Here is a 24,239-nt window from a genome sequence, read left to right on the forward strand (position 1 = left end):
AACGTGTCATTTCCTCCCCCAGGGCTGCCTCCAAAGGTTCCCCTGCTAGGCTCAGGCCTCAGGTTACAGGAAACACTGTCTCCACTGGCAGACAAGGCGCAGCAACGCACAGCAGCAGCCTTCAACACCAACTAGCCACGCCAGCTTCAATCAGCAACCAACAGGAATAGACACACTTAATTAGCATCAAAGTGAGCCATAGTACATCACAGCGTACGCGGTGAGGACATGCTGCACATACAGCTCCACACGTTGTAACAATCAATTCATCGTTAGACGTGGGCTCAGCAGAGATGACTCCTGGATTTGTGGCTCTCTCACATAATCTGTCACGTGCCAGAGACTGCAGGCCGAATCAGTGGCCCCAATCGTCCCAAATAGCATTCTGTAATGTTTAGGTAATGTGATGACTTTAGAGCCGGGCTGCAGGAATGCGGTGAATATGTCCAGTGATTGCAGGGGTGTCTCTGTGCGTTACCCCTGGAATAAGCTTGTCACCAGAGCTGGGCTGCAGGCTGAGGCTAGAGACAGGCTTCATTAGTCTTTTGGCTGATCTCTGTATGACGCCCGCTAGGCTACATATCCGTTTTCTTTCCCCAGTGAGGATGATGGCAAGAGAGTCTGTTTCTGCTCCTCACAGCTGGTTGATCATTGTAACATATGAGTGCCCTTTGGTCGCCAGACTGCGACCAACAACTATTTTCTGTACTGATTCATTTTTTCGATTGGTCCATTAATCGTTTGGTCTATAAAATGCCATACAAACAACAGTGAATAATCACAATCTATAACGTGACATCTTCAAATGTCTTGTTTTGTTGCACCAAACCTCAAAATATTCAGTTTATTATCAGCAGCAAAGTGAAAGGTTGGAAACAGAGAATATTTGCCATTTTTGCTTGAAAAACTATTTAAGAAATTATAAATATTAGTTAGATTTATTTTCTGTTGACCCTTTGTTGCAGCTCTACAACTTCTCCTTTAAATTGTAGAAAGAATTGCAAAGCTTTCTTTTTTTTTCCTAGGAAGGAAAAAATAACTTTTTTAAAATAACTAATATCATCCAGTATCAAAATAGATTGCTGTTGCCGTCAAATCAAGCCATTTCAAGTCAACAGCAAGTAAATGAGGTGACAACATGATTATTATGAGTGTTCAAGCTGTTTATATATTCTACACAGAGGGCTTATTGGCAGAAACTAAGCTAATGGTATTGAATGAAAAGACAAAGGCTTCTAAAATTGACTCAATGAAGGAGAAACATTTTGAATTAATATAGACTTTGTTGGATGTGAGGTCTAAAAATAAAAAACATTATCGTCAAAATGTTCAGGATAAAAACAGGATGTGGTCAAAATAATTTATTGCATGACTACATGTGTGACTGACTTCCTACTCTGTGGAGTTGAGTTCGTCTTCTCGCTGGTCCTCCCTCAGCGCTCCACTCCTCTGCAGCTCCGTCCATGTTGATACTACTGAAATAAAGCAATTGAAATCCATAGTTATAGTGTCGTATTGTGTGAATATGAACAATATAAATGATATTGTTCTACTGCTTGTACATTTGTTTTGCTTATTTGATAAATAATGGACCTCCAGAGATAAACCATTGAAGTATTACAGTAATATTGCCAAGAAATGTAAAAGGATGTTTTTGCGTGTTATTCTGAAGAGTTGCTCTGGACTTTTACCAAGGTTGAAATGCTTTCTAATTTTCTTATGGCTTTAAGCAGCTTTTTGTATATTAATCAAGTATTTCTACTTCTGATTGTGACTTTATATAATGTGCCATTGCAATAAGTTATTGCACTTACAGTGTTGGAGAAGTTTTGTGTTTTTTTGACTTCCACTGGGACAGTGGTCTCTTTGCTAAGACCAGCGGCGTGTGGTTTTGTGTCCCAACAGTCGAGAACTGTCTCCTAAGCCCGTCTATATTTAGCACCATGAACAGTCTCACTGACATCTGTTTAAAGTGCCTGACATTTGTTTGTACAGAAGTAACTTGCCGTTTCTGTTGATGATGGTTTTAAATCGATTTTGAAATAAATTAATCTCCAAAGGTTGAATGAGTTCTTCTTTACACGCCCTGAAAACCAACCTTTTCTGTTTCTTTCTCTGAACTATGAAGTCTACATGATCATCACACTATTGCTTAAGTTTTTATTTGTCACATACTCAACACATTTCTACATTGTGCAGTGAAAAGCTTGGAAGTACTGTGCGTTAACTAAACACACATTATAAAATACACAAAAACTATATACAACAAAGGTATGATATGTGTAAATATAACATTAACTATAGTGTAGACAGACATGTTTATTTATTTCCATTTGCACAGGTACAGGATAGTAAAGGTACAATAGAAATCTTGTGCGTATCTCTGAGAGAATAAAAAATACACGCTATGAATCGTATACAAATACAAACTATGAATTATTGTACAATTAATTATTTCACTTTAAATTATCGCACACAACAATGAACTGGGGAAAGACTCTGTATGAATTAAGTAAGCGAGTAAGAGGGGGTGTGGTAGAACAAAGTGTGTAAGGTGTGTGAGTGGTGGGGGATCTGGGATTTCCTTCCCGCCTTAAAAAAGGTATAAATGTTATTTTCTGCCGCTAGGATTTTCGCAAAAACAAAACAAAAAACAAAAGTTTGATGGCGTTGTGACGTAGCCACCACTGCCATCATTGCATTCATTGGTTACATTGATTAAAACTGGTAAAAATATATAAAGAGTCTCGACAAAATGTGGCTTAAAACGTGATAAAAAAATCAATTTATGACAGCTTCTTGCAGACAACCACACCACTAACGCATGCACAAAGGGGATATGTCGCAATTGTTACCATAATTAAAATTATTCTAAGTTTGAACATTGTTGAAATAATTTGGGATCATGTAAGTATACAACTCAACAAAATAAATAACGTAGGTGTAGTAATTATTTTGACATTTTAATGTGGATATTTGACATATTATACCTTTAACGCCCTTCGCAATCAATCTGACAGTAGCTGAGGAAAAAAGCTGTGGAAGCGTGCCTTGTGGGTGATGCTCTCTGGCCCGTGGCGTCTCAGGTTGTCACCTGAGTTCTTCCACCTGAGCAGAGAGTGAGCTGGGTGGTGTCAGTCTCTGAAGATGCTCTGTGCTTTCCTCCTGCAGCGTTATGTGTAGAGTGTGTCCATGGAGGGGAGGTCAGAGCCAAAGATTCTCAGAGAAGTTCTGATGACTGGTTGAAGAGATTTCCTCTCAGCCTGGGTGGTGTTTTGAAACCACACAGCAGGACTCTCAATGAGTCCTCTGTAGGCCCGAGAGAGCGGCTGACGTCTGACTCCGTCCTTCTTCTGCAGCCTGATGAAGTAAAGCCGCTGCTGCGCTTTCTTCACTGTTGCCACAGTGTTTTCTGCAAAGCTCAGGTTTGCTGTCATGTGAAGGTCTAGAAACTTGTAACTGTCAGCTCGCTCCACCTCAGTCCCCTTGAGATGATGAGAGGCTGCAGAGGTTGGGGGGGGAGGGGCTCTCCTTCTGAACTCCATCATTAGTATCTGGTTGTGTCCAAGTTAGGAAACAAGGTCGTTGTCCTCTCCATAGACAATGATTTTGTTCACCAGTTCCGTATGAGGATAGGGTTAGGGTTATCTAACTATAAGGATGGTCGTCTCATCTGCATATTTAATTATGATATTGTGGTAGAAACACCGTCATTAGTGTACAGGGAATGGAGTTTGGGGCTGAGGCTGCAGCCATGTAGGGGTTCCTGTGCTGATTGTTAGCGCAGCAGAGACCTTACCTCCTTCCTCAGCACCTGTGGTCTGTCTGTAAGGAAATCTAAAATCTACTACAGGTGGGCGTTGGCACTTCAAGGTCTGCCAGCTTCACAATCCAGACTGGCTGGATTGTGTTGAAAGCAGAGCTGTAATCCAGAAAGAGCCTCCGTACATATGTTCTGTTAGTGTCCAAGTGTTCAAGTGCAGAGTGAAGAGCCAGGGCCGCCTGTTCGGTAGGAATACTGTAATGTGGTACAAACACAGAGGGATGCAGATGAATAGTGGAGGTAATTGACAATTACATCCAAGGTGAAGTCTGTCAGGAGTCTATTGCCAGTTGTATTATTAATATTTCATGCAAGATGATTCTGTATTTTTTGTATTTATGGGCTCTTTTGTCACCGGTTTGAAGTCTTCAGGGCGAAGGTAGAAAAAGGTGATGTCATATACTTCTACTCACCAATCAAGATTTAGCAACATTTGATTTGACACTTTTTAATGCTTGTTGGGTTGTTTTGTCTATCAAATCTAATTGATCCACACCCACACAGTGTTGTGAAGCAGACTATATTATACTCCCAATAGGATAGACATTCACTTTACTGCATAGTGAACAGTAAACTGATAGTTCAGACACTTATGAATCATTGTCATTTTGCATCATCACTGACCTGTGTAGTGTCACACAACTATCTATAAAATGCAACACATTGCATTCTGGGATTGTTACAGAAGCAAAAGGTAGTGTTCCTGCCATGGACACTGCTTTCTTTTTTTCATTTGAAGGGAATTTTGTCACTCAAATGAAATGCTGGGGGTAAATATATTATACTATACAGTAAATGTTGAGCATATTCAGACACAGTTTGAAACCTAAAAAGTATAGTTCAACATATTGGGAAAACAAACGAGAGTTAGAATACAACGTGTCATTTTTACATAACTCTCCACAAGATAGCACATCATTTTCCAAAACGTCAAACAAAGACTTCCTCCAATCTGAAATAAAGCTTTAAAACCACTAACCAACAAAAAAAGACCACTAAATGTACACAGATACTCGCATACTGATATGTAATGACTTAAAGAACTTAATACAACCAACATGCATCGACAAACTATAGAAATATGTAATATACAACTAACTCAAGTTAAGTGTGTGTGTGTGTGTGTGTGTGTGTGTGTGTGTGTGTGTGTGTGTGTGTGTGTGTGTGTGTATGTGGTCGAAGGTGGATATGTGATCCCATTCTTTTTCTCGCATCATCAGCTTCCAGATGGGATGCTCTGCCCGAGCCATTAAGCCCAGAGTTAAATCTAATAGTTTGAACGGGACTTAAATACCTCCAGGTGGGCTTTGGCTAACTGTAGTTATGGTCGGGGCGAGAGAAAGCTGTCATGCAATACAGAATGCAACATCGTTTCACACAGATGTTCTTTGTTTTTGCAAAACAAACTCAATCATGCAACAAAACAGTCCTCAGAAAAACATTTCAAATCATTTCAAAAAGTTTTTCCTACGCATCATAAACTATGTCTGTAATCAATTCCCCCTTTATTTCAAACTTTATGTTGAATATCACCCATAGAAGGCACAACAACTTGAGACAACTCTCACGTAGGACAAAGGGAAGGCATGGCCAGAAAACAAAAAAAGATAACCGTGCCAATTCACATCTTGCCATCGCTGTGGTCTTTGCCCTACGAAGAATGTTGGAGCTCTCCCACTTCTGCTGGCTCCCAGCAACAATAGCTGTCTTTTCCAAAGTTGTGCAAGAATTTAACTGCAGTACTCTGATCGCACGAGAATGGGAAAACTCAAGAGAAAGAAGGCTGCTGTCACCCACTAAAACCTCCGGCTCTAGTCAAGGAACTGCAGATCATCAAGGGGGGTGCCAATAGGACAGCTTCAGTGCAGGCTTGTTCAAAAATACTTCTAATGCAATAGCCTTTTCCTCTTCTACGTCCTTCACGATGTAAATATGAAGAATACGAAGAATAATTAGAACATAGAACTCTTCAAAAACAGGGTAACACTTCTAAACATATTCAAGATTGTTCTTATTGTCAACAGATCTTATGAAAAGACCAAAAGCAACAAACTCAAACCTTTACGACTTTCCTTTTCAAAAAAGGCAAAAATAATTTCCTAAAACAGCCGGACACTAGTTTTTCTTTTTAAATCAAATGCTACTCTACCAGCAGTACATTGTGGATTTGTCGGGAACAATGTTTTAGCTTGGAATTAGGGTCTCTGGTGAGTATTTACACTGCTTGTGTTTATGGTAATGCAGAAACACTTCAGCTGGCGCAAACAAGGGTGGAGTATGGATGTGATCTTAATCCTTTTTAGACAGCAGGAGGTCTATGGCACAGAGGAATGAACCATATTCAATTCAGTGTTGAAAAATAATGAATATCACCAGACTTATCCTTCAATAACTGATGAGAAGCAAATTAAAAAAGGCCCAGGCGCAAATCATGAACCCAGTGAGACCATCTAACTGATGCAGACGGAGTTTGGAGGTCATCACAGGACTGATACAATCAGAGACAGTTAAAGAGACATTCCCCCTGCCCGCCTATACACTCCCCTTCGGTCTAAAACACGGGTGGATGAGATAAATAAACACTTGCAGAGAGGAAGAAGAGCAGCCCACTGTGCCCTGAACAGCACTCATTAAATCTAATGGGTCACGCTGCTCCAGCCAGGCTTCACTGACACCCTTAATAGAAGCCTGCATGGTCAAAGGACCATGAAGACCATTAGGGCACTTCAAAGTTCACCCCACTACATTAGGGCCCTGCTGATATAGCAAAGACGGGACAGATCCAATTCCTCATTCACAACTTTATTTTTCCATTGGTTGGCCTGTCAATCAACCTGCTCCATAAACAAGTGGATGCTTGAGCTGCTCATTAAGGGCCATCGTTAGCAAAGCCAAGGCTGTAAATCAGCACTAATATCAGCTTTCAGCAAAATAAATTCGTACAGGTCATATTATAGAGCTGACACTTTAGCTTACTCTGTTAAATGATCCCTTAAGTTTGAAAATAAAGCTGAAGCTTGCATTGTAAAGCAAATCTATCCACTTACTTTTGGACCAACAAAGGGAATCCTACAGAGGACTGCAGCACGCTGACCAATAAAGAAAAACTTACACAAAACAAACTCAGACATGTAAATTCACACAGGCCATGTTTGCTACTATGAAACCAAAGTCTACCTCACTCAAATAACTTCAAGTGACAAGCTGTCGTAAATCAAAAGAGCCGGCAGAAGCTTGATATATTGATGCTGTCCTAAGGGACATAAAAGACCGAGCAGTCTCCTGCTGTGGCCATAAGTCAGCCCTACAGCCCCTCAGCACGGCTTTGTGGAGAGGAGCAGGCGGCTGAAGAGGAAGAAACACCACATACATCACTTTGTCCAGTAAAACGTTCCTCATTACAAGCTGAGAATGCCAGTAAACAGCTCACATTTAGCTAAGCTTTTGACACACACAAGAAACCAATCCTAAACAGCTTGAATGTAGAAGGAGTGACATCTGTTTTAGTAAGATTTGCAAACCCAGTAAAGAAGGAAAACAGAAAAACAGCATGAGCAAGAGACAGGATGTTACTGTCTGAGCTAAAATGCGTTCTGCAGTGAAACTCGCTGGGACATTGTATGCACATTTTGGCACTTAACTCAGAATGACAGAAATAAACTGAACCAAAAACGAGTATTTGCATGTCGCCATGTCTGTGCATCACAGGATCTGACGAGTAGTTGTGTCTGCAATAGGAGATGAGTGTAGGAGGAATACTTGTCTTAGAGGTTTACTGAGAGAGAAGCATGGATACCTTACTTCCCTGAGCTCCTTCTAATGGGGTCTCTGGCTCTATGCCAGCCTGTCCTATCAACTTATCTACAACTCAACTCTATCAACGAGATCAGTTTCATCTCATACTGTCGAGCACATCTGCAGTGTTGTAAATGTGCAAATACAGTGTTCATACCTGTTCATAAAGTATGAAAACTAAGTGGTCCTCTTCTGTCACTTAGTCTTGAAACTAAAAACTAAGGTTTTAAAACCTCTGGGCCGAAGATCCATCGTGGACCTCAGGAACATTTGCTACCAAGCTGTGAGGGGAAAATATGATTCAGCAAAACAAAGCTGAATAATAGTTGTATAACTTCATGAGTTTTTGTATTCTGATGTGGTAATTACACAGATCAACCGCCTATATGGATCAAAAAGCTTGGGTCATTAGGACATAATCATTCCTATACAAATGATGTTTAAATAGAAGATTGCATTTAAAAATATATATTATTAGGCATTGATTGGCTGTTTATTTTCAGGCCGGATGCTCTGAAACCAGCGCCAAGCTATGGCTTAGTAGCCTTTTAGCTCTACTGACGTTACTGAATTTGTAAACAACACAATCCTGCTTTAGGCTATAGCCTAATTATAATTTAAACTACAGTAAGCTTTATTTTGTATATTGTGTTTTAAAACACTGAACTGAAATTAATAGCAAATCTGTGCCATTCATTAGTTTATATTCATGTGATAAATATACAAATGTTAATTAAATGGTAATCTGCATGAGAAATAAAGAAATAAAGAAACAGAAAACACATTTGGTTATAACGATCATCCACTTATAGTGATAGATGTGACCACTTTAAGAGGTTTCCACTGTACCTTGAACGTGGCACAGTCTGCCTGTGCTGCATTTTTTCTTATCACTCTCTTTCACAACCTCAGCAGCTATATAAAGATTTTGGTCTAAAGTAGGTATGCAAAGTAACCTTCTTATAGCATTCAGCAGTACAGGAAATCATAAGTAGGCCACTGTGTGAGCGCTGAGACGTATTATCTGTATTCTTTCATTTAGGGAGTAACCACAATGATTTATTTTCTATCTGGTCTGAAGGCTTATTTGTGTAACTACTGTGTCCGCAACAAAGTCGACAATATGTAAATTGTCTGCGGTGCAAAAAGAGGTAAATACAAACCAAAACGTTGCAATTAGCTGGCACAATGCAAATCTAGAATCAAAACTCACAGCGAGCCCCAAGTGAGTCTATCAGAGCAGCATTTTCTCATGTTTGAGAAGGTATTAGATGGCTTTGTTAATCTGTGGTCAGTCTCCACCTTCTCCTCCATTTTCCCATCAGCTGGCCACCAAACAGAAAATGCCCAACCAGCTGCCTGACAGGCATCACTGTGGTCTGTAACCATGGAGACAGCCTCACGATGGCTCACATCATTCACTGACTCCCACTAATAAAACTCAAGTTTATTAGTGTGGAAATGTCTGCTGTGGCTTTTTGACATGCTAACATAAACAGAGAGGGAAAGGATTTAAAGTGGTACTGACACATGGGTGAACGCTGTGGATCTGAGCACTGGGTTAGTGGGTTAAAGCAGCACTCGTCTATTGTTGTAGAGCAGCAGCATTGTTAAAAGTAACAGGAAAATATAAAAGCGCATATTTGCAGAAGCATTACGTACAAGATGAGATTGGTTAAGTTTATAAAGAGGTTTTATTTTTGTATTTACAACACGCATATGATAGAACATCAATAGAATGACTGATAAAACTGGCTTCAGCTGTCAGCTGGCATGCTGTACCAATGAAATGACTCACCCTGAGGATTCCTCTAGTTTTTGTTCAGATCTTTAAATCTAAGTCAACACACTGAAATCAGCAGCCTGAGATTTCCTTCCAACACTCTTCAAGTTTGTCATCAGGCCGTGTTTCTTACCCTCCTCAACCTCTTTGCTCCAGAGCAGCATTTTGTCTCTTCTCTCGTCAATATGCTTCCAATTATGGATCTTGTGAAGCATCCTTCTGATTTATTGTGCATTTAAGTCCAGCCTTGTTCAGTGCATTTGCACAAGAAGCCCTCCTGCTGCAGAGCTCAAAGGTCAGACATACACAACAGTTGACCTCTCGTGGACTCATGTGCAGCGGGTCACTCTGGACCTGATTGACAGGCAGAGATAACGGCTTGACGGCGAAGGCCACAGGGTGAGAAAATCTGGCGTGCAATAAGGAGCTAAGCGCTACATTAACCTCCAGCTGTTAGGAAACTTTGTTACACAGAAACACAGGGGGAGCAGAGAAGGTGAAAAAAACAAAGATAACTAATGAGGAAAGTGGAAGTGGCCTCATACAGTAACTATCACTTGGCTGACGGCCGGCCGCAAAACATTTCTCTTCTCCTTTGTAACATTAGAGCACGTTGTGGTCTTCTCACATGGGACAGCTTGGGCCACCTATTTGTACTCATTATCTAAATCCAAGTCCTGTGTACTGAAAAAAGCATTCTCCACAAATGAGTCACAGAGCACAAGAGATCTCTCGAGACAGTAGTGATGCTCGGCCTGAGAAACGAGCCATCCTTACAGACTCATTTCCTGGCCTTTCCAGCTCACTTCCTGTTTCATGCTGGGTCATGGGCACCACACTGTGCGTCACAAAGACTGCCCTGTCGAGTCTGAGGCCACTGGTACTGTGGGACAATTCAGTCGTTCCTTACCACAACAGCAAGGCTGTTACTGTGGGCTGCAGCATTATTTAGTTTATTGGGTATTTTCTTTAAATTTTCACATTTCTACAATGAGTTTTGCGGTCACATCTGCCCCTGGTATGGTTTGTGTTGAACGATCCTCAGAGGCTTCTATAGGCCCTTCAACTCCCCACCGGACCTAACACCTTTCACACTGGATAAACACAACACAAAGGAGAAACGTAAGTTTTATGTTAGAGGGTGGGTTATTACATGCAGGAAAAAGGACTCTCTAATTCCCCTGGGAGTCTAACCACTCATAAATCATCAAGCAATGAAAGTTTCCTCTCCAAACAGGGGGCTAAAACAAACTGAACGCGGAGCCCCTCTGACACACCACTCCCCCCCCCCCCATCCGGCGCTCTCTTCTCCCTTTTTCTTGGTAGGAATTTTTATGGGGAAAGAAGAGTAGTAGTGGTCCAAGACAACGCTAGAGCAAAGAGGTAGATACTTCAACATCAATCCTCTGCAGTGACCCCAGACTAGAAAAAAATCTAACATTATTTTAAGGGCTTTTACACAAGTTCCTCTAACAGCAGTAGGACGACTACAAATCCTACCGCTGTAACTGGTAACAAAATAACAACAAAGGAGTTTTTTTTACGCTAATATTTGTTACTGTAGAGAGGATCCAAAAAGCTTTTGCAAGGATGTTCTGGTGGCCATAATTAAAATGGAAAATGCTGAAATAATCAAATATACTTTTAGTTAGTTAGTTTTACTACAAACTGTCAATTCATATAAAAAAATAAAATAAACTTTATAATTTTGTATTTAATGTGCATGATATAACCAACGGAAGAGAATCCTAACAGTGTGTCAACACAGGTTGATTTCACTGGTCTAAATTGGATTAAAGCGTCGTCGTTCTAGAGGCAAGATCAATAACAAAACTATTACAAAATAGCTGTTCCACTATACGCCTGCTATGGCGCCGCCGGAAGAGGTTGCACACCTCAGGCTTGTGTTAATATCAATTGTATGGGATGTGTGAGCGTGCTGGAGAGAGAAACCACCAGGATCAGGAGCTGCTAGTGCTGACCAGCAGTAACACTTAGCAGCTGTTAAATACTCAGTGAGATCCTGACCTTAACCAGTGCAGACACTTCAAATGGGAGGGAAGAGATGGTGGTAGGGGGCGGGGGGCTCTGACACATTGACTGCTACTGGTGCTTACTTTCTGATCAGCAGGTCAAACACAAACTGTGCCTGAAATACCAAATACACACTGTTTTAATTTGAAGGTCCGGCCTCATAGTCATGTCAAATTTGCTTCAGTCAACACTTGGGAGTGGAGAAAATCTCAGACCTCTTGAGATTGGAGTTAATATTTACAGAATCTGTGAAAGGGCACCATGGAACATACAGATGGTGTTTAATTATATTTGTGTGTGGCAAACAGCAACATTCATTTCTCATTTTGAACCTATGAAATGAGGAGCGTGTACTTGACAAACTTAAAATAATCAAAAAACACTTAAAAAACTATCAACATATAAAATGATGACAAATAAATACTTGCTGAAATCCTCATGTGTATGTCTCTATACAAAAGTCCCTTCTTGTTGATGCTTGGCAGATACTATGCATTTACAAGCAGTGGATGGAGAAGTAGGAATGCTACCGCCCTCATGTGGTGAAATAAAGGACTGTTGGCTCTTACTGTACATTCATCGTTGGCTGAACACAAAGATGCAAACTGGGCTGCATCTATTCATTATATATTTTAGACATCTGGGAAAGGTAAATTGTACAATAAGATTAACATTTCAAGCATGAATGTCTTTTTTTAATCCTCAGTGAGCATAATAGATATAATCTTAAAGTGGAAGCCATACGAGCCAGAGTTAAGACACAATAGAAGTTTTTAAAAATACTTATTACAGACCCCAGTAACCTTTTCTTCTGCTTTATCTTTACTCAACAGTGCTGAGCAGCTTGAAGCTCTGCTGTTTTTTTAGTTTCAAAAGAGTCCCAATTTACCCAGAATGCAAAGCAAATAAGTCCCATTTAGAGGATAACGTTCTATCTGACTTACTCTTTGTTAGATCTATAAGCTCGACTCACTGTGGGCCGAAACCAAACCCAGAGGGAACTGAATAAAATTCAAAGATGGACAGAACACCTCCAGAATTAGGTTGTCCTCGATTTAAGAAATTCTTATTCGACTAACACTCATACAACTAATCGATTCGTTGATTTAAAGGACAGATCTGTAAAACTGAGTTTCTCCACCAAGAATCATGCAAAAGCTCCATCATCTTGTGTTTACCAGAGATGTGCTCATAAGCTCCTTGAAAATGAGTCATTCAGCATGGAATCATGTCAAGTCAACTTAAGAAATCTTATTCGACCAAGAGTCCTGTGAGCGACCGGGACAAATGATGGAGGGCAACCAGGAAAGAGTGAATAAGTAACAGCTGTTTAGCTTGACAGAGCTAAACAGCCCCCAGCTCAGCGGGCCGGCCTAATAGTGCACTTCACTCTCACTATTTCCCTGTTATATTCCAGCTTCTTTACACAGGATTTCCAGCACATCTTCAACTCATCCTTTCACCTGATGACGGTGCTCTTTGCCAAATAATGGATGCTCCGGTGTCCTCTGCATCTACAGGCCAGTAGGAGTGATGCAGCACATCGTTGAAAGACTTCATACATTCCTCACAATTCAAACATTTGTCCTGCAATAACATAAAACAATAATTATTTTATTTTTTGATTAATCAGTCAATTATTTTTGTTTGTAATGAATTATTAATTTAGTGTACAGAATGTCAGAAAGAGGGAAAATGCCCAACACAATAGTAAAGATGATGACCATGATGACATCTCCTAAGTGTTTGTCTTAAACCCAAAGATATTTAGGCATAAGTTACAAGGTTATCCCAGGTATCTAAGTGTTTGAGCTCTACAGACACACTTTGTATTCCGCTCCACAAGGTTAGTTCATTGTCATGTAACCTGATCGTAGTTGCTGTGAGTTGCATATTAGGAAATATGTGTCGGCCTACCTCAATGTGTAAATATTAGCTAATTAGGCCCCGAGACCAGAATGCAAACAATAATTTCCATTATTTTTAGTCAAGATAAACAAGAGGTTATGTTCATAAAAAGCTTCAATTAAAAAAGAAATATGATATCATGGTTTTTAAGTTTTGTAGGCCCGTTGAAGTCATAGCAAGCACACCAAGATAAACCAACACAGAGCCAAATGCAGAGTGAACGTCGTACTTACTTTCATCAGGTGGTCAGAAACATGACTCCAAATGAATATTTATGTTGCACACTGAAGGTGAAGCACTTATTCGATAACACGTTGGACTAAACAACTTTTCAGGCTTACAGGCGACGGATATATAATAATAATAATAATAATAATAATAATAAGCTTTATTTGTATAGCACCTTTCATACAAGAATTGCAGCCCAAAGTGCTTCACAGCAAAAACATAGACCTGCAGCATCCATCTTGTTTTGATGTTTTTCTGCCTCCTAGTGGCCAAAGATGCAGGCATTACATTAGTATATGGATTTGTTTACCCGTGCTGGTTGTACATATTTTAGGACAGCTTTGTGTAGTGAAACTAGAATTAGTTTTGCATTTTAAGCTGCACAGAATGAAATAGTTAATTTAAAGCATTACTGCTGACAAATACAATACACTGAGAAGAGTTACAGACCACAGGGTCCTATTTTAAACTTTCCTCCCTAGTGTTTTCCTGAGTTGTAAAAAAAGTCTTTATCACTGTTAAATTATTTCCGCAGACACATTTCTCTGCTGTAGTGAACAAAGCGCTTGAGTTCAGTAAAATGTTATTAGTTTAGAGAATCTTAACACCATCAGCCAAGAGCTAGACAGGTTTGTACAACCAACAACCTGAGATGTTTAACTGAAGTCCTTTTTATTAGTTGGATTTAGTTAAAGTCTTGTGAAACCACTCCTTGTTAAGACAAACTGGTATATTTTCTACTTCACAAATTGTAACTGCATCATATTATCTTTTGACATATCGACACAGGACACAGCTTATTCATTCCTACTGTATGTTGTTCACACTTATGATGGATTTTTCTTTGAGGAATCAATAAGCTAATGCATTCAAAGTGAAAAATTAGTCCATTATCAAAATAACACCAAGAGCCATATGTGGCCTATAACCACATTTTATTATGCTTTGGCTCATCAATAAATGAAACATCCATCCTTTGTCTTTCAATTCTTCAAATGTCAAAAGGGTGCAGCAGTGACGAATGATTTGTTATTAAAGAGATCAATCACCAATGCCACAAGGCTGCAGCCGAAAACGCTCTATTCTAACAAATATCTTGGTCTCGCAGTTAAACTAGAATTATTATTTTTTTTAAATCATGGGCAATAAAATTAGCAAGGCAAACAGTAACTAAATAATCATTACCAAATTAAGTTGTTGATCAGGCTGTAAAAAACATTCATGTACTGGATGCGTTTTCATCACGTTAGGATGAAGAATGAGGACTGAGGAGAACGCGACGCATCAGGTCAATTCTATTTATAAACATCTGAAATTGTTCAACCAATTTTAGAACAAAATAAAAACCAAAACACGAGGAAAGTCATTTAGAATGCCATTTATGTCATTGACTTTTCAAGAATCTAATACAAATGCATACACGTACATTTCACCACCTAAAACCACATTATAACCACTACTGCAGTAAACAGCACCATACAAATAGAAAAAGAATCAGAGGTTGGCTTTCAAGCTTGGGAAGGGTCATGAGGAGCCTCGAGCTCACATGCTCACAAACTAGTTCATACACATTCAAAAAGAGCATCCCGTATGTACACACACACACACACACACACACACACACACACACACACACACACACACACACAGCTTATATAATACAGCATTAAAGAATAGTGGCTGTAAAAAAGGCGTATGGAGGGAGTGTTACAGTATACATGAGCAGGAAAAGGGAACAGCCAAAGTGTACATAAAACACTTTTTTTTTTTTTCTTCTTTTTTTTTTACAGTTAAGCCAACTTTACTTAATATAAATATTCTTCATCCAAAAGTCAGTGCAGTGCCTTCTGCTCAGGCTTCACCCGGTCCTCATGCCTGGTCCACTGTACACCCAGTCTGTGCTAGACCTGGTCCAAAGAAATTACTGTTTCCACTTTACACACAAATCTTTTTACATCAGTTTTGTCTCTGATCTCCCACTTTCTCTTTGATTTATGTGTGTGTACGTGTTGTTGTTTTTTTTGCCACCCAGTACCTCAAAAGTCCAGCTGTGAAGTACAAGAGTTTGTTTTTCTACCAATTAGCAAATAGAAAAGGAGATCAACAAATTTAAGTGTCCATTTTGTTATTTTCTCCTGAATTCCCTTTAAAAAAAAAAAAAAAGAAGAAGAAGTTCACAGATGGAGAAGCTCTATTGGATTCCTCTGAAGAGACACATGGCAAAGACCATGGCAAAGAGCTGAGGAAAGGAAGAAAACAAATGATTAACACGGAAAAAAAAGATGCGAAACTAGATTACACATTGCAACATCTACACAGACAATGATGTCTCTATATCTGTACCGTTCCTAAACATGAATAGCAAATATTGTATTGCTTTGCATCACAGGAATAACTTTGGTTTAGGAAAATAAAGCCTACTAAAGCATGCTGCATTATTTCTCATTATCTTCTGTAACAAATACTCAGAAGCACAATCCATGCAGTAAAGAGGTGCCATTCATTTTATTATAATAATGAAGTCTTGGTTTGTGCACAATTAGAAAATCATAAATCATAAATAAATACTAGTTACTTCAGAGGGAATAGCATACATATTGTAATGCTATGGGTTCTTACTGTTGTTTTAGGGTCATTGTAGTATGAGTGACAGTTTTCTGTTGATCCTGAGATTTGTATGAAGTGTTGTGTTTCATTAGTGCATTGTGGATGTGAGATTAACTGTTGTGCTGAGCTGCATGTTGGGAAAGAAAACAGTGTAAAGAAAAAAGCGAACTCAGTACTGACCAATTCCCACCACTAGATGGAGATCTTGCCACACTAAGCTTTCAAATAACACTGCACTACACACATCCAGGCAAATAGCCTCAGCCTAATGCAGAATTCCCCATTTTTTAATGTATATTCACATTACTGGAGAGACAAAGAAAAGGTTGCTTATGTGATGAATAGAGTAAAATTAAAAACCTCCATACCTCAATGGTCAGCACCACAATGGCCAGCGCTCCAGCCACATAGATGTACAGTTCAAAGTAGTCAACTACTGCAGAGTAACAGCCCTGTGGACACACAAAGACGTGACGCTCAGCAGAGAATCAATAGGCTATAAACTTTCAGAATTACCGAGACAATTAAAGTAACATAACAGCTTTAATCGAGTGAGGCTCTGAACAAAGGCCCGGTTGAATGAGTGGGAAGCAGGGACTCCAGCCTCACTGCCTTTTAATGAGGGCTCTTTGTGTGAATGAACAGAGAGAGACACACATTGTGGACATCTCGCATTGTTCTGGTGGTTAAAAAAAAACAACAGGTGGAGAGTGTGGTAAAAACCTCTTCCTCACAGCTTCCACTATAATTACATTTCACTCCAAGGCTTCCTTTGCACACATGGAAGTGGGTGTGCATGTGTGCAACTGTGAAGCACAGCTAATTTTCACATATTCATACACTTATTATCCTGTATTTTTGCACACATGTACGCTCCCATAAGAATTCCAATTTTCCAACACACACACACACACACACACACGCACATACATACACACAAAGATGGCCTCCTATGACACCTAAAAGCACTAATCAGCAATGGAAGAGTCTGCAAGTCCCTGGATGTCACCCTTCAACCATCTCCTGCTCTAATTAAGGCTGGAGGTGGTTTGGAAAGAGGGAGAAAGAGAGAGGACAAGGGAGAGAGAAGATGTCGTGGTAGAAGTTACCTTGTTATTGCGGAACATCATATTGCCTGATAAGCACTGCTCCTGGCTGATATAGGCCAACTCCCCGGTCTGACTGGCACGCTGGCAGCAGGCTTCTGGCACCATATGACTTTGGTTGATCAGCCTGAACAGGCTGTCCTTAAAATCCTCTGGGCTGTTCACCCCACAGCAGTCAAACTGATGGGAGGAGAGGAGAGAATAGGAGAAGAAGCCCTTATTTCTGAGTGCCTATTTGTGCACTGGCCTGTGGTCAGTGTGACAATCCAGCATGAATATTGACCCAAATGTCTAGGGTTTTATCTATAAAATAAAAAACCTTCTTGTTTCCACAGACTGTTGGTGAAAGCAATGACTTGGTAAAAGCTACAAAGCTCTTTGCCATGTGTGGTGTGGCCTTACTGTAGTCATGATGGCATTCCAAGTGGAGGTGAAGACGTCAGTGGTGTTGTAGCCCTGGTAATGTCTCTTCAGCTCCTTGGTGAAGTACTCTCTGGTCAGCTAAAATAATTGCCGGCGAGAGCACAGGTTAGTGTCCTCACAGGGATGATATATCTGTTTCTGAAGTGAGTACTGAGGAAACTTACATGCTCCCGGAATATGAAGGCCAGGATGGCAGCAGCCAGCTCTGCTAAGAAGATGAGGAGGATGAGCATGAAGAACTGCAATAAGACAAAAGAAAAGAGAGAGTGAGAGAGAGTGAGAGAGAGAGAGAGAGAGAGAGAGAGAGAGAGAGAGAGAGTGAGAGAGTGTGAGAATGTGAGTGTGAGAGTGTGAGTGTGAGAGTGTGAGAATGTGAGTGTGAGAGTGAGAGTGAGAGAGAGAGTGAGAGAGTGGGAGAGAGAGAGGGAGTGAGAGAGAGGGAGTGAGAGTGAGTGAAAGAATGAGATAGAGAGTGTGAGAGAGGGAGTGAGAGAGTGTGAGAGAGTGAGTGAGAGAGTGAGAGAGAGTGTGAGAGAGAGTGAGAGAGAGAGAGAGTGAGTGAGCGAGTATGAGAGAGAGTGAGTGAGAGAGTGAGAGAGAGTGAGTGAGAGAGAGATAGTGTGAGAGAGTGAGAGAGAGAGAGAGAGAGAGAGAGAGAGAGAGAGTGAGTGAGAGGGAGTGAGAGTGTGAGTGTGAGAGTGTGAGAATGTGAGTGTGAGAGTGAGAGTGAGAGAGAGAGTGAGAGAGTGTGAGAGAGAGAGGGAGTGTGAGAGAGGGAGTGAGAGAGTGTGAGAGAGTGAGTGAGAGAGTGAGAGAGAGTGTGAGAGAGAGTGAGAGAGAGAGAGAGTGAGTGAGAGAGTATGAGAGAGAGTGAGTGAGAGAGTGAGAGAGAGTGAGTGAGAGAGAGATAGTGTGAGAGAGTGAGAGAGAGAGAGAGAGAGAGAGAGATAGTGAGTGAGAGGGAGTGAGAGTGAGTGAGTGAGAGTGTGAGAGAGAGAGTGAGAGAGAGTGAGTGAGAGAGAGATAGTGTGAGAGAGAGAGAGAGTGAGAGTGAGAGAGTGAGAGAGAGAGTGAGAGAGAGATAGTGTGAGAGAGAGAGAGAGTGAGAGTGAGAGAGTGAGAGAGAGAGTGAGAGAGAGATAGTGTGAGAGAGTGAGATTGGGACAAGGTGGATGAGTAGCAGAAAAGGTCAGTCAGTAAAAATCACATTCTGGCTGTGCCCGCTTCACTCAGCATTAACTATGCATGAGGCTCAAGGCATGAAGGCACATAAAATAGCATTTTGCTCTTTTGGCTTTCTGTTTCAAGCAAGACAGTCCAAAATGTGACAGACAGAATAATCAACACACATGCACACAAACAGGATCAGTAACAGAACTACATCTTAAATTTGTCGGCCAACTCACAAAGAGGAGCAGACACTTGTTTTCGCGGATGGCTCCACAGCAGCCAAGGAAGCCCAGAAGGAAGAGCATGCCTCCCATGCCAAGGATGATGTAGACACCAGTGAACAGCAGGGGGTTCGCTGCAACAATTTCTCTGAACCCTGTGGGGTCCACCAGTACCCACACTCCCACTCCCAGGAGGAAAGATCCCCCTAGCTAATAGAGAAAATGGAAAGAAGACACTAGTTAGACAAAACAGAAACTGGCTGCATTTTAAAAATTGATGGAGATTCAGAGGATAGCTCGGTATCCCCAGTGGCACATAAAATATCAACAAGATGTCATATAATGGAAAATAAATGTGTGCTTTTTGCCAGGAAAACCTGCTGGTAATGCAAATCTCTAAAAGGTTGGGTGAGAGTTGAGGGCAGATAAAAGGCCGGAAATCTACAAAGCCATAATGCCTCGGTGGGGGGGTGGGTGGAGATATCTACCCCGCTTCAACTAACCCCCCAACCTGCTAAAGAAATGCACAGCACTGCAGCCTCCATTCTCTCCCATCCTCCCTTTCACTAAAACCCTATCTGCAGCCAAAGTGGGGTGACTCATGTGATTAAGAAAAGAAAGTATTGAGGTAGGGGGTGGAAGAGATCTGAGCCTGACACATTTCTACCCCAATCTCCTTCTTCCTGTCACAAGGACAGATCTGAGTTTCTGCAAATGAACGCCACTTCATGGCAGAGGTGATGGCATGAGGAGAGGAGGTAGCCATTTTGAAAGCTGATTGGACTTGAACAATGCTGTTGTGTGAGAGAAACAAAGGGATGTCAGTGGAAAACAGTTGTTGTTATTGAGTGGTTCTAACACTCAAGTTCATTCTCTGCTCTGCTGGCTGCATTATTACCTCGGCCTTGAACAACCTCGTCTGAGTGGAGTCTCTAAACGGTTTGGTTGCGCTTAATAAAGCAGGAAAAGAGACAAACCTTCTTACTTAGACCCTCCCCCCATTTACAGGCTCAGACTAACAGGATTATCCTTGATTGTCTGATCAAGACTGATAAACCCAGGTGCCAGTCACAAACTCTTCATGGCACAGTGCACCTCAGATGTGTGTCAGCACACTAAAATCTAATCAAAAGAGAATTTGATAGAATCAAGATTGCCTTCGTCTAATGAAATGCAAATGTGGCTCCATTAGTCAGTCGGGCAGGGGGCAGCCAAAAGCCCATTTCAAATCATTAGATTGACACTAACTTTAGACATTGCCAGATTAAGTGTCTCTGAGAATGAGATGAAAAATACTTACAAAGATGAGGAAATTGAAGACAAACATCAGGTACTTGATGCAGCTGAGACAGTCCCCCTCCATGGTCGTCCCCCGCGCTGAAGCCTCTCCCTGCCCCTGGAAGAAAACAACATAAACATTAAAAATGTGCCACCTAATGAATCCTGCCAAATGCTTACAGTATTCGAGTTGTGCTGCGGGAAAGGCATTCAGATGAACCTGTCAAGAAAATAATACTCTGCTCACATGTTTAATGAGTTCTGCCACTCAAACATCCAATAGACACACAGGCCTGTCGGTTCATTTGGTCCAATTTCAGCTGAAAACCCTGTTATCCCCTGAGGCGCACGGCACCAGCTATAGTCTCTCAACAATCTTTAAGTAACTACAAGTTTGTGCCACACAGAGTCACCCCAACCTGACACAATTCATCTCACCACACACCGTGACAACTTATGTCATTTTAAAACGCGCTTTCACAGTCAGATGGCCTCATTCCCTATCAGCACTACCTATCTTTGGACAGATGGGGTCCCTGGGTTCAGAATGACTCGAGGGGCTGTCTATCTCAGAGCTTTTTAGGGATACGAGTCCTGACTTAGACTTCATGCGCATTAACCGACAACATATGGCCTTTACCATGGAGCTTCTTCTACTTAATGAAATGAGAGGCAGGAGCCCTGTACTCCCACCAGCCAGCCCTCTATCTGACATATACACACTTTCCCTGATGAGGGCCCATCCTGGAGGCACTCCTGTTTAATGAACAACGCCTCTCCTGCATTAGGAGACAACATGGGTGCCTCAGTATCCATGACCCTGTATACCTACAGTATATATGTCTGATGCACCACAAAGCCTTCATTGAAGCATTTGTTTAACCTATCAAGCTAGAAATTAACAAGATTTTTCCCTCAGGGAGGAAAATAATTGTCTAAGGAATCATCTCTACATATTCTGCAAAAACTGAAGTATAAAGAAATGTGTGGGGCAGTTATAATTGCAGTCTCAGTGAAAGAAGAAAATTAATTATTTGGCAGAAACGACCCGGAACTCTTTGCTTTGTAGTTGTGATTATTAATTAGCTCTCCCATAGTGATAGCCAAGATTAAGGCTGAGTAACACGCAGATTAAAAAGAGACTTCTCTGAGGAATCGTAAATAGGTTCATACAACTAGGCAGCTAGACGCCGTCATCTCAAATTGAAAACAAAAAAGTTAAAAAGCCTTGTTTTTGTGTGTGCTTTGCAGCACATCTGTCAGATGTAATCTCATAATTTTCAGGCAGTCTTTCCAAAGCCTGATGTGTTGTCACTTCTCTGGGTGATCTGTCTGCTTCTCTGAGGCGCCGGTGAAGCTTGGGTTATGATCGACACCAACTTTGATTCCTGTCAGTCTTTAAAGGGCCTCTGCTGTCGCTCAAAGCGTCGACCTTTTCACGTCTTCGAATCGGAAATTCACATTTCCAGGTGAAATAAATCATAATCTCTCCAAACCACTGTATTAACAAAGTAAGAGCTTGCTGCAAATTCCAATTTACAGAGAAGTATTGCAATTACGCAAACTAGAAAAAATGTGACCCATATCTTTTTCTAGTCTGTAGTTATGTTATTGTGCTCGCACTGGTTTGTTTTTCCTTCCGATTATAATTTCAATGTGCCAACGTGTTTTTTGTGTTATTTTAGGCTTGTGTAAGTTGCTGTGGCAATAAAGCTGAACAATGCTAAAGATGTGAACGCTTTCTTTGCCTGCCGTGGGAGCGAGCGAACATAGAATGAGAACATTTCCTCCCATCACCAGCCCGAGGCTTATTATTTATTCCTCTCCTTCTTTCCTCCCCAGACCCAGGGAAATTGATTTAGAGCTATGGTTTAATCACCTCCTCTAAATCATAATGATATGCTTAGGTATTGATCAACCTCCTATTGGTATTCTGAGACCCAGCAGCAGCCTCATTGCCAGAGATGGGTTTTAATTAAACCCCCTTTCCTAAGCCCAAATGAAAAGCCTAATGAGGGCAGAGGAGGTCTTAATTGAGATTTGCATACATTACAGTCTCACAGAAAGAAAGCATCAGAAAAGCCCCTTTCTCATCCCTGCTGCTCTCCACTGTTAGTCCAGGGCCCCTATGAAGAGTGCAAACTGTATTTATTGGAGCAGGGGATGAATAAGTGGAACAAAGAGGGGGAAGAAGGGGAGGAAAGAGTTGGATGGAAAAACTCTCAGGGTTCAGCTCACATCCTATACTCCAAACAAAATATCGGATTTCTCTTCCAGCTTCACCCTCTTGCTCTTCGCTTCCATCTCAGGGTCAAAAATAACTGTCAGATCTGGAGCCTATTTTCTTTTCTGCATTAAAACGCATTGGATGCTTAAGAATGAAGTACACTATGGGCCTAGTCAGGCTCCAAATAACAAGTGTATGGTGCAAAGCAGCATAGTATAAATCAACCTGCCACAGAGACCCTGGAGAAAGTGCAGAGTAAACAAACTGGTCTTTCCCATGACTCCCTGGGGATCGCAGGTCCTCATCGATCAAAGGCCAGCTGTAGTGATCAGACCACTAAGTCTCTCTGAATATTCTGCAGAGTGCAATATGTAGACAAGGGAAACGAGGTTCACACCCCAGGAGCTGCAAGCCTTAACAACAACAACATCGACAAATTACTACTAGATTAAAGGCAGATCTTCCTCAGGTGTGCTGCTTTGCCTAAGCCAGCAATGTGTCAAGATAAGAAGTCGTGTGGCATTGTGTTTGTATAGACCCATTATAAACAAACATGACACAGAGCAGGGAGAAATACCGCAATGCTATATTTACAGACAATTTGTTTGTTAGCTGGAAATACTGTATGGATGTCCTCAATCTGACAATCTAAGTGGCAGTCATCGCCCTGAGGTATTCAGTAAATGCCAACTCTGTCTATGTCTCTTGTTACTAACATCATGAAATACCACACAACACTAAGATCCCATTGTTTACTCTTGGCAGAGACCAATCAACAGCCAGCTTGGGTTGTGGAGCGCTGCATGGTTGAGTTTGATAGCGGATTAATGAGAATAGATCCAAAATCAACTTCACTGTACTGACAGAAGCCATATCTCTGGAATGAGGGCAAACCCATCTGACCTACATTCTACTCAGTATGAAGATGAGGAATTCTGACACATTTATACAGGCCTGTTTTCATGCTCAAGTCAGAAAACCAGAGGCATGTTTGAACGGCGTCTAAACTACCAACCATGATGGGGATGTTAACTCACTATGGTTAAAAGATAAGGAAGACATAGAACCACATTTAGAGTGCTCCATATATAAATAGTACACCCTTGGGTTGTTCTCCTTGAAGTTGACACTTTAGACACGATTAATGAAGTGAGTCCCTATTCCCCTGCTTCACTGGCCACCGCCCCGGACAAATGGATCAGCACGACAAGGACACCGTGCCTGCTCCTCGCCAAACTGTCGCCATCCTCCACCCCCCTGATAACCAGCCAGTTCACTTCATCTTGAGCGTGAGCCTGCATAACAAATAATCATTAATACTAAGCCCTGTTGAGAGTATAAGGGTTGGAGCTTGACCCCTTTAAATGTCATTGACCCTCTAAATGATCACCTGTAGTTAAACCCTGGGGAGGGCACATTTCGTCCTCAGGCTCCCTGATGCAGCGGGAGCAGGTGTGTGTTTTCCCATCTACTGTATGCCACTCTAAAGCTCTCTCCGGAGTGCACTAATACCCTCTGACAGTGACTCTAAGGGACCACACACATGCCACATCAGCCTTTATCTCAATTAAAAACTCATTTTGATATTTCTCCATGACTTCCTAAATCAGCCGCAGCAAGTAAACATCCCAACATC

The 24,239-nt window shown here is 41.2% G+C and overlaps 1 protein-coding gene across 1 annotated transcript in view; it reads right to left on the reverse strand.

Annotated features, from left to right (window-relative positions):
• Positions 1–14,933: 14,933 nt before the first annotated feature.
• Positions 14,934–24,239, reverse strand: part of tspan18b (tetraspanin 18b) — a 30,865-nt gene continuing 21,559 nt past the window's right edge. Inside the window, exons 3-9 of the mRNA XM_029432933.1 lie at positions 20,399–20,494; positions 19,114–19,308; positions 17,872–17,946; positions 17,687–17,785; positions 17,288–17,464; positions 16,547–16,630; positions 14,934–15,810 (exon numbers count right to left, since the gene is read on the reverse strand). Of these exons, the coding sequence (XP_029288793.1) occupies positions 15,763–15,810; positions 16,547–16,630; positions 17,288–17,464; positions 17,687–17,785; positions 17,872–17,946; positions 19,114–19,308; positions 20,399–20,494 (774 nt within the window). The 3' untranslated portion in view covers positions 14,934–15,762. The remainder of the gene's footprint in view (positions 15,811–16,546; positions 16,631–17,287; positions 17,465–17,686; positions 17,786–17,871; positions 17,947–19,113; positions 19,309–20,398; positions 20,495–24,239) is intronic.

Source organism: Cottoperca gobio, chromosome 6 (genome assembly GCF_900634415.1).
Source record: "Cottoperca gobio chromosome 6, fCotGob3.1, whole genome shotgun sequence".
Taxonomy (NCBI): domain Eukaryota; kingdom Metazoa; phylum Chordata; class Actinopteri; order Perciformes; family Bovichtidae; genus Cottoperca; species Cottoperca gobio.